The sequence below is a fragment of the Falco naumanni genome, chromosome 2 (genome assembly GCF_017639655.2).
Source record: "Falco naumanni isolate bFalNau1 chromosome 2, bFalNau1.pat, whole genome shotgun sequence".
Lineage (NCBI taxonomy): Eukaryota > Metazoa > Chordata > Aves > Falconiformes > Falconidae > Falco > Falco naumanni.
Window position 1 is genome coordinate 78,606,134 of NC_054055.1, and position 10,572 is coordinate 78,616,705.

The 10,572-nt window shown below is 44.0% G+C and overlaps 1 protein-coding gene across 7 annotated transcripts in view; it reads left to right on the plus strand.

Moving 5' to 3' along the window:
* KCNJ15 (potassium inwardly rectifying channel subfamily J member 15) overlaps positions 1 to 9,862 on the plus strand; it is a 37,087-nt gene extending 27,225 nt beyond the window's left edge. For 2 of the 7 annotated variants that reach the window (XM_040585084.1, XM_040585083.1), the window contains exon 2: positions 7,759 to 9,862. In XM_040585084.1, the coding sequence (XP_040441018.1) occupies positions 7,775 to 8,905 (1,131 nt within the window). In that variant the 5' untranslated portion in view covers positions 7,759 to 7,774 and the 3' untranslated portion in view covers positions 8,906 to 9,862. The other 5 variants (XM_040585081.1, XM_040585086.1, XM_040585087.1 and 2 more) reach the window with 5 other exon arrangements.
* Positions 9,863 to 10,572: the final 710 nt, after the last annotated feature.

Sequence of the window (10,572 nt, forward strand, 5' to 3'; positions counted from 1 at the left end):
AACAGAGAAAAGAGCAGCACAGCCCCTCTGGCTGCCTCTGCCTGGCTGGTTCTCCCCCCAAGAGCTGTGCTGGAGCAAGGTGGCCTGTCCCCGCGCCAGGACGGGAAAGGTAGTGGGAGATGTGTGGAAGCATGCTCTCACAGCAGCTGGAGCAGCTGGCTGGCAAAGGGCCCGTTCCCAAAAAAGGAATAAAGCATTTAAGTAGGACTTAGGTAGGTCTTAGTTGACTAAGTGAAAAACTATTTTGCAGAAAATCCCTGCCCAGCTTCTGTTTCTGTTTTGTGCTGGAAGTGCTTGACATGTACAGGTGTTTCCATTTCTGACCCTCATTTTGCTGGGCACCCAACAGCTCTGCATTTCAGCATAACACAAAGCACCCTGTAAGATACCAAATGGATTAGTTGATCTTGTGTCTAAGCAAGAAAAGCCAGAAACAAGACATTCCTTGGCTTGTCTTCAGCCTTCTCCCAACATACCCTCTTTTCTTCTCCACCTTCCTCCTGCATAGCAAGACTTCCCGAAGTGTGGGGCTGCTTCCACTTGTGTTCCCAAATCTGACCATCGAAGGAGGTGGAGGTGAGACTCTTCTCTGTGTCTGAGGTGATTTGTTCCCACATTTCCACCCTTGCAGTGGAGTTCACTGGTAAGAAACTGGGGAGATGGGGAGGGGAGATGCACTTCCTAATGAAGCTGCATCACTGTATGGATGAGGCCAGAAAGCAAGGAGGCATCATCATTACTCTATGGCCAAGCTGTTAGGATGCTCATCTGGCCACAGAGAGTGTGAGTTTCAGTTTCTGCACCAAGAATTGCTTGTGTTTACACTCTGACTTCCTGAAAGAAAAGACACCAAAACTGTCTTAACATGGGTGAAGAATATTCCCAAAACATATTTTCTTGGCTTTGATTTTGGAAACACTTATTTTGTTTTGACTGACACATTAAGCAAACGAATAAAAAAGTGTGTTCGCTTGTGACCAGTCTTGAGGAAAACCTCAGCCCAAAGGCTTGAAGCCTTGCAAAATTTGAAACCACTGAAAACATTCATATAATGGAAAGATCAGGAATAGGTGCTGCGAACCTACCGTAAGATACTTGCAGAACATAAAATAGTATTCAGTTTTTTGAGAAACAGCTCTGCTGCCACAGCTACACACTTGTCTGGTAGTGGTGTAAGCACGATGAGTTTGGATCTTCTGATTCACAGACAGGGGCAAAGAAGAGATGAATGGGATACTAAACAAAATGGGGGAAAACAGGAAAATGAGAGATACCCTCGTGGGAAAGAAATACTTCAAGGAGAAAGAAGGGTAAGATATAGCTACTGAAAACCCCCAAAGGCATCCTAGAAAGAAAGAGTGAAGAAATAGTGGCAGGGACTACAAAACAGGACAACAGTAGGTGTTAAGCTCTCTGAAGGTCCAGTCCTGGCTTTAGTATTGACTGCTAACGTTGATTGGGACAGGACATTGCTCACCTCATCCCTTAGCTCAGTTCCTTCTCCGTGGTGGTGTTGAGATGGTTGCCTGTGCCAGACACCTGCGGTGGGGGGTCACTGATGTTCCTACAGCAGGTCAAAGATGTAAATGAAAGTGGAAGTACAGGTTGTGAGCTTGATAAGCCTAATGCAACAATAACGTCCCTTTCAGCCTTGCAGAGTAGTTCTGGCACCCGGCTCCCCAGAAACAGAAAGGACAGGCTCTTGAGAGGTTGTTTAGACTTGCCCATGTAGAAAGAGCCAGGTAAGGTTTGAACAGCAAGAACGAGCAAGGGCTTAGTGGGTGGGAAAAGCATCACATCAGAGGTAAGTTTTAAATGCTTAACTGTGCTCGTGAAGTGTTTGAAACTTGAAAGAGTTTGAAGCAACAATACGCCGGAAAGGGAGACATTCAAAAGTATTGAATGTTACACTACTGCAGGAAAGCCATTTGTAAATACAAAAGAGCAGAACAGGTTTGTGGGGAAGCTTTCTCTCTTTTCCAGCAGTGTTGTATAAACCATATTACCAAACAAAAAAATGAAAGTTTTGGAAACTGGTCAATTTATATACTTCTTTCTGAAAGGAGACTTTGGTGTTCTTGAAGGTTCCCAGACTGAAGACTCTGCATGACCAAGTCCCTGTTTACCCTCAGAGCCCACGGCAGAGGCTGGAGGGCAGGTTTTTGGAAGGGTGGGTGGCTCACTTGCAGTGTGTTAGCTATTCAGCATGTGCTTTTTCTCCACTTGGAGGCCTGACCCAGACACCTGTGACATCACTGGAAGCTTCTCCATTAACCTCAATAAGATTTTAATCATCTTTTGCCTTCTCTCTGCCTGCTTGGTTGTTTTCCTATTTGCTTCCATCCCTTTAGATTCCAAGGCTCATTTACATAAAGCAAGAGTTAGTGCAAAGCCTTGCATCCTGTCCTTAGAAAGAACAAGATGCCTGTACAAATATTCCTCAGAAACAGTGTATCATGAGACTTCTCCAGCTTTAATTCATCTTCCATGGCCAGATGTCAGGCAGCAGCCTGGGAGACATCAAGATGGATTTGAGTTTTTAATTCATTAACAGTGGTCTGAAAATTGTTGTTGCCTTGGCTCTGCCGAGTGACGAAAAACATGCTGCTAAATGCCCCACGGCACTACTTGCCCCCGCCTCTGGTGCAGCCAGTTCTCAGCCCCTGGATGCTACCCTGCTGGTAGGCTCGGCCGTGCCTCTGTTTTCATCCGCTCCTGGGTGCCCAGGCCCGGGATGTGTCACCATTCACAGAGCTGCCCGCAGCGATGGGCAGCTGTGGAGGGGTGGGGGAGCTAAAGGCGCAGCTTTGGGAATGGATTTTGACATAAGGAGGTATTTACAGTTCTCCCAGTTCAGTCCTTTTGTGAAAGAAAATAAAAAAGTGTTAATTTAGTTTTTTAAGTCAGTATCTTTCACAATGTGACTGCCTGCCAGCCTGCCTACCTATCACCACTCTCAGTGATGATCAGTCCTGTCAGAGAAGGGCTCTTTTAGGAAGTCCGGGGTAGCGATGTCCAGCTGTGTGTCTGCAGCTGGTGGTGGAGGCGAAGCACCCTTCTGCAGCCACTGCTTCCCTCCCTCTGCCTCTGCCCTCCCTTTCATATTCCATAGCTCAGCTGCAGAGGATGACTTTGCTGGCTGACAACTGTGCAGCACAGCCTGGTGCATAGCCCAGAGGGAGGAGGGTGTTCATGCTAGGCAGAGCACTGGGAATTCAGGAGGCAGGAGGGACTTTTATAACCTACTGAACCACATCAGACGTAGGAAAGATTTAAAGATTATGTAGTTCTTTTCAATATTCAATATTTTCTTTCCTCACCCCTGCTATTTTTTTTTTTAATGCCAAGTCTGCTAATGCTTTATGCTGGTTGAAAAAATAGTTCAAGATTTGCCCCTGAATCAGAGTGGCAGCGAAGCATGCGTGAGGTTTTGCTCAAGTGGCAAATCGTATCTGATTTGAAAAAAAGCAAACAGCTGAGGCCATTTGAACAAGTCATGCTTCTGTACACTTTTAATCAGTTGTGTCTGCCAAGAGATCTTGCACAAGCAAATCTGGCTTCATGAAACAGGAACATTTTTGCATGTATGCAAGCTGGCTTCGACTTCTTAATAATGTGGTCTCTGGAAGCAGTGTTAATGTGCTTGTTATATCCCTGGCTGCTGGAATTGCCTTAATATCAAGGTATTCATGGTTGGTGGTTTGGTATGTAGCTCTACATTTTATTGACTTTGTCTGCACTAAGCTTCCTTACCAGCATGTGCTCTGATGGGGAGTCTCCTTTGGTGTTCCAGAGGGCTGGTGAGAAGAGGAGGTAGTTCACAGGACATTAGAGTGCTAGACAAGTCTGAGACAATTTCGTTTTCTTCCCTCTTGAAGTATCTGTTTCCTTAACAGTACTTCAGTTCACTTTTCTTTGCAGCTACAGTTTGAGTAAGGTTTTCTTTTGCATTAATAAAAAATACTTTATCAGAGTAAATTCAGTTAGAGAATGGGCAGTAGAGGTTCTTTTGATTTAAAAATGTATACTGTTATTATTATTCAAGATTGTTTGCTTATGTTAACTTAGTGTGGTTAGACATGCTTTCAGATTTAGAGGGAAAGGAATGGAAACCAAACAAACCAAAACCTTTTGGCTGGGGTTCTGAGGATGGTCATCAGGGTGTGGAGTACCTGAGGTGCCTATGTAAGGTATAAGAAGGGAAACAGTAATGGAGGTGTTATAAAACGGGTTTTATACACATAAATACTCACTGATCACTCATGGTGGGATATTGTAGTGGTCATTTCACTCAGGAAGCAGTGGGGAAGTGGAGGGCAGGGAAGAACCTCTTCTAAAACCCAGTTTTGTCCCACTGTTGGTTTCATCAGAGTTTCTTCCCCCATATTACTCCTGCTGGCTGCTGCTATTGATAAGGGAGGGGAGCAAAACCAGCGCTTCCCTAAGGCAGTGTGACAGATCCTCTCTTCCAGTATCAGCGTGGCAGAGAAGAAGGCAAGTATTTCTGCAGGGAAAGGAAACCAAGATGAATTTCCCTGGAGAAGAAAAGAGCATGAGAGGAATTCAGGATCATGCAGGAAAAAGTGATGTAAGAGAAAAAAAAAAAAGGAAGCAAATCAACACAAAAAATATCCTACCACCAAAAAAAGGACCAGAAATTGGCTGGGATCCATTTCAGGAAATCACTGTAAAGCTGACTAACTTTGTCATATGCAGAAATACAAATCAAGAGAGGACATAAAAGATGACAGTGGAGCTCCGATACAGCCTCTTTCATCTATGGTGGAGTCCAAAACTAACATCTCTGCCATGCTGACCTCACAAGTGGAGATCAAACTTCACACATTTGGGACAGTAGAGAGGTACAGTGAAAAACAGCTTTGGTTGTGAGTTGAAACAGTCTGGAGTGTGCCAGACATTGCCTAGGGCTGCAGCAAAGCTTTACTTCACAGGTTAAGCCTGAAATGGCAAATTTTTAATCTGTACTCTCCGTTGACGTAGCTCAGGGATGACATTGTGCTGTGCATTTGTCTTCCTATCTTGTGGATGGAACTCTTCTACTATGGCATTTTGGTACATCTGTGATGTTAGGTGTTCTCCACCAGTTTTGGAAATTTGGCAGGCTGCAGTGTCAGAATTTTCTCTGTTCCGGGCTCCCAGCCAGGGAACAATGTATTTCAGGGCACAGCAGAGGCAATGGCAAGAACTCTTACCAGATCCTTGCGCAGGTTGAAACCATGGACCCAGCTGTTGTTGCAGATGAACAGTGCAGTGCATACATACCAAGTCTGGCATATGAAGGAAGTATCAGGGCCACAGCATGTGTGAGGCAGAGCTGCTGTGCACTGCAGGCTCGCTGCATCCCAAACATGCCAGATTTCTTACCTATATGCCAACCATTTGTGCAGAAGCCAGTGTTTCTGGGGCATGGTGGAGCCATGATGAGTGTGGTGTACTGAGTGTCCATGTGCCCCTTGCCCTGAGACACCTCTGATCTTGACCAGGTAAGTCTGCTCATGAGCCCTTTCCCTGCCCCACCAGCTCAAGCCCACCAGATGGAGCACCAAGGAGGGAAGGTGGAGCCTTGGCTGTCTCCATCCTCTTGGCCTCCAGAGGAGGAGGAGCCGACAGTCCTGGGGAGCTGCTCCCAGGAGCAGGCATCCAGGTAGGCTGAGCAGAGGGATGGGATGGGGACATGTCCCCAGTGCTGAATTGGAGAGGCCAGCTATCTCCTGGCCTAGCAATCTCTGGCAGGGAAATTTGCTCTGACAATGTAATGTTTGTGCCTGGAAGTAATGGCTAAGGGAAAATGCGTTTGAGAGCAAGAACAGTTATTTCAGGACAGATTTTTGCACACATTTTATATCCATGGCTTATCCAGGGTGAGGCTCAGTGTGGGGAATGGAGCCTTATGGATATGCAATGGATAACTAAGTGGTATGCATTTTCCTAAAAGGTTCCCCGTTAGAGGTTGCATGTATTTACCACGCCCTGACAGTAGCGCTTGATTTTGAGTTTTCTTAAAGAGCAGTTGCATGTACACTCCTTGCAACCCTACCCTCCCCGTCCCATCCCGTCCCCCGTTCCCGCGCCCCCCCCCCCCCCCCCCCCCCCCCCCGCCGCTTCCTTCTGTTGTTCTTTTTCAGATCACTTGAAGGTTTTTTCCTGTTTATTATCCGGACATGCTGTGCACTGTGTGTTGATTTGACTGTCACATAAGGAATCTCCTACTGGGATCACTGATGCATTCCTTTGTGTGTGTGTGTGTGCGTGTGTGTGTGTGTGTGTATTTATGTGTGGCAATGGCTCCTAGGCTATTAAAAAGAAATGTTGGTGATTAAACAAAAATTAGAATGAGCTACAGGTGTTAATGTGAGTAAAGTTTAATTACCCTTTACCAGAAAACCTACAACAGTGTGATGGGTATAGTCATAAACAAAAATTCTCCTTAATTGACATAACAGGAAGGGTACTTCAGTGAGCAATTATGCTGATGTCCTGGACTGGCACATGTGTGTGCCACAAATATATCTTGTACTTCCTGCAAAATTCTTTTAAGTAGCTATAAGGAAGACGGGTTGGGTTTTTTTGGTGTCTTTTTTTTTTTCCAGTGGTTCACGAAAGCGAATCACTTACTTACTTAAGGCTCTTTTTGAGGAAAACAATGGAACAAAACAATGCTTTTTGTATGACCTGCCAAAGCACAAAGGATGCATGGGATGTTATTTTTCTTTGTTGTTTTTGTCAGCAGGAAGTTTTGTTGTTGGGAACGACTATAACATGCACTGTCCTTGCTCTACGTAATCACTGTCTGGTCCTGCAAGCCGGGTCTTGTTACTTGCCTCATCAAACTGGCACAGGCACCGTTCTGCTTCACTCTGTGGGCTTTGTTCAGCCCTGAGTGTCCGCACACTTACTCTTCATCCGGACTGATGCACAGTAAACAAACTTCAGGAGTCGGGTGGTCCAATGATTGCTGGGTTTGCACAGGTCAGGGCCCATGGCTAGAATGCTGACTTTGTGAATTACCTCCTTTTTTTTCCTTAGACGGCTTAAAATTGGAGTGTGTACAGTGCAAACAGCTTCAAAGTGTTTTCAGGTGTAAATATTCCTTCCAAAACTCGGCTTCGATGTGTTCAGGTCTGCTTTGTTTACCTCTAGGTTAGTTGTAGGTTTGTAACAAAGAGCCAGATCCGACTGAGTAAATCACTTGTGGAAGTTAATTGTTCACAGTGAAAGCTGGTCTGGCTCATTTTGCCTCCGTCGCAGGAAGAGACAGAAGTGGCGTGCTGGATCTGCGTTCTAAACCAAGCATTGACGCGACTTTAATTTTGATCAGATGTCTCTCTTCAGGGCATTAAAGAAAACCTGCTCAGTAATCAAAAAGAGCCTCTTCTCTAGAGAAACGTAAGGAAAAAAGCAATTTAATTCATTTTACAGAAATAAAGTACTAATATAAAATTTCAGCTTTGTCAAATCTCTTTTGCAGGCTATCATAAAAGAAACCTACTTCTCCATATTCGGCAGTCACCAGAATCAAAGAATGGTTATTTTTTTCCTGAGAAAAAGAAATTCAGATTATTTGCAATGTGATATATTGTGTGATGGTAACTTTATATTCCAGCTGCTTTTATTCACTGCTGCTGTGTTTAGATGATGTTTGTACCTTCTCTCCAATGACATTTTCAAATGGTTTTCAGAATCAGCTATGTGCTTTGATTTCATTTAAGTAACTGTCTTTTTTTATTCTCTCCTTAGGACTGAAGCAGTGAGAATGGAAACCACGAAGATTAATATGTCCCGCATCCCACTGGTTAACGGAGGCATCGACACTGCCATGCTCAAGGCACACAAGCCCCGTGTGATGTCCAAAAGTGGTCACAGCAACGTGCGGATAGACAAAGTTGATGGCATTTACCTACTCTACCTTCAAGATTTGTGGACTACAGTTATAGACATGAAGTGGAGGTACAAACTCACCTTATTTGCTGCTACTTTTGTTATGACCTGGTTCCTTTTTGGAGTTATCTACTATGCCATTGCATTCCTTCATGGTGATTTAGAAATAAACAAGTTCACTCCAAAGCGCGAGCCATGCGTCAAGAATGTAGACTCTCTCACGGGGGCATTCCTGTTCTCCCTGGAGTCACAAACAACCATTGGCTATGGATTTCGTTTCATTACAGAGGAGTGTCCTCATGCCATTTTCTTACTTGTGGCCCAGCTGGTCATCACCACCTTGATTGAAATCTTCATCACAGGTACCTTTCTGGCCAAAATTGCAAGACCTAAAAAAAGGGCAGAGACTATTAAATTCAGCCACTGTGCCGTCATCACTAAACATAATGGAGAACTTTGCCTGGTGATCAGAGTAGCAAATATGAGGAAGAGCCTTTTGATACAGTGTCAGCTCTCTGGGAAGCTTCTCCAGACATATGAAACGAAAGAAGGGGAGCGGATCCTGCTGAATCAAGCCAGTGTCAAGTTCAATGTTGACTCCTCTTCAGAGAGTCCATTTCTCATTTTGCCCTTAACCTTCTACCACATTTTGGATGAAAGCAGCCCTTTGAGAGATCTCACACCTCAAAATCTCAAGGAGAAAGACTTTGAGCTTGTGGTGCTCCTGAATGCCACTGTGGAGTCCACCAGTGCTGTCTGCCAAAGCAGGACTTCCTACATCCCTGAGGAGATCCACTGGGGCTACGAGTTCGTGCCTGTGGTTTCTCTGTCTCCAAATGGAAAGTACGTTGCAGATTTCAGTCAGTTTGAGAAGATTAGGAGAAGCACAGATTCTACTTTTTATAGTATGGACTCCGAGAAACAAAAACTAGAGGAGAAATACAGGCAGGAGGATCAAAGAGAGAGGGAACTGAGAACGATGTTGTTACAGCAGAGCAATGTTTGACTGAATGGACAAACTATTCTGATTAATCCTTTTTGCAAATTGAAAAATCATACTGTCTGTGCTGTATGTCTGCTATGAAACCAGCAGTGAAGTCCTTTTCAGCAAATAGCTTTGGTGTATAGTAAAACTGTCCCTTTGACTGAGTTGTTAAGTATTTTGTAATTAGGCAGGATTTATTTGTTCATGATCGTGATTTAGCAAAGTTGGATTTGTATTAAGTCTCTGCCTTATACGACCACTAAAAGCAGACACATCACTTTCTGTATGGAAAGTGAAACTGGATGCACTGTGCTGATTCCTTCAAATATTTATTTGACATGGCTTTACTGTGAGCATGCATTCACAGAGGCAACACACAGTACTGCTAGAAGAAAATATGCTCCTTTAAAATATGTATATTTAAAATGCATATTCTCGCACCAGGTATTGCCTTTGTGGGGATCCCTGGCACTGAAAGTAAGTTTATTTGAGATACAAGTGGTTAGATAGGGGAAGAGCCTGCAGGGAGGTGATAAACTTCTTAAATCTTGAAGGAGGGTGACAAAGTAGTTGTGATGGGTGGTGAGGAAGGGAGCGTGCTCTCTGCTACTCAGAGCTTGTTTTGTGATCACTCATTTTTTTTAACCTTGTTAAATGCCTGATTTATATATACTAGCAAAAAGGGGAGATGAGGGCAAGATACACAGAATCATAACAGTAATCAATTATGATTAAAGCTGGCTTTAAGGCACCTGTTTTTTATCCAATGTAAATAGTTTGTAATAGCAGCATGACGATACATTTCTACAGATTGCTTGCTTTGCTAAGGACCATATTTAATTTTGGTTAAAAGAAAGCTGTATAATGTCTGTAGGCAATATTTACTTTTTCTGGCAACCATAAAGGACAAGCATTCCTTCCATTCATTTCATTTTTGGTCTATTAAAACCATTCCATTAATAAAGGAATTTAATTTGAGCAGCTCCTGATCTCTTTATGGCATGGGGAGAGGGTGTGGTACCTTGGAGATGTTTAAAGAGCCAAGTGCTTGTTATAGGCAGTTGCATCCAGCACACAACCCAGGGACTCAGCAGATCACTAAAGCCATCAGATTACAGGTAGCACACCAGGTAGCAGTGGTGTGCATGTAGCATGCCTGTTATATATAGGTCGGCTTTGTTAATGGGACTTAGAAATTATTTCCGACTCATACAACTTAAGCAGCTTTCTGAGTTCTAGAGATTTTTCTCCTCTAAAGCTTTGCCAAGGAAAAGACGTATTAAATATGATTTTGGGTCTGTGGACCAGGTCTTGGTCTGAGAGCCACCAGGGCCACCAGTGATGAAAGGACTTTTGGCATCATTGCATTTACTATTACCATGCTTAGCTTCCTGGCACCAGTGGAATGCAGCTCTGCAGTCTGCCATACAATATTTTGCACAGTAAATATTGTGTAAAATCCTAGCTTGGTGCCTAAAGAGGCATGCAGCAAGTTGAGCATGAAGATGCCTGTGGCACCAAGAAGGTGGCCAAGAAAGAAGTACATACTGAAGGTGTGTGGTGGTGGTGATAAAGGGGAGCATGAGAGGCTTGAAACTTCTCATGTGTGCAAATTGTTCTCTCTCCTGTGTGAGAAGTCAGAAATCCAGGTACTTGTCTGAAGAGAGAGACCGAACTTAATCCAAGAA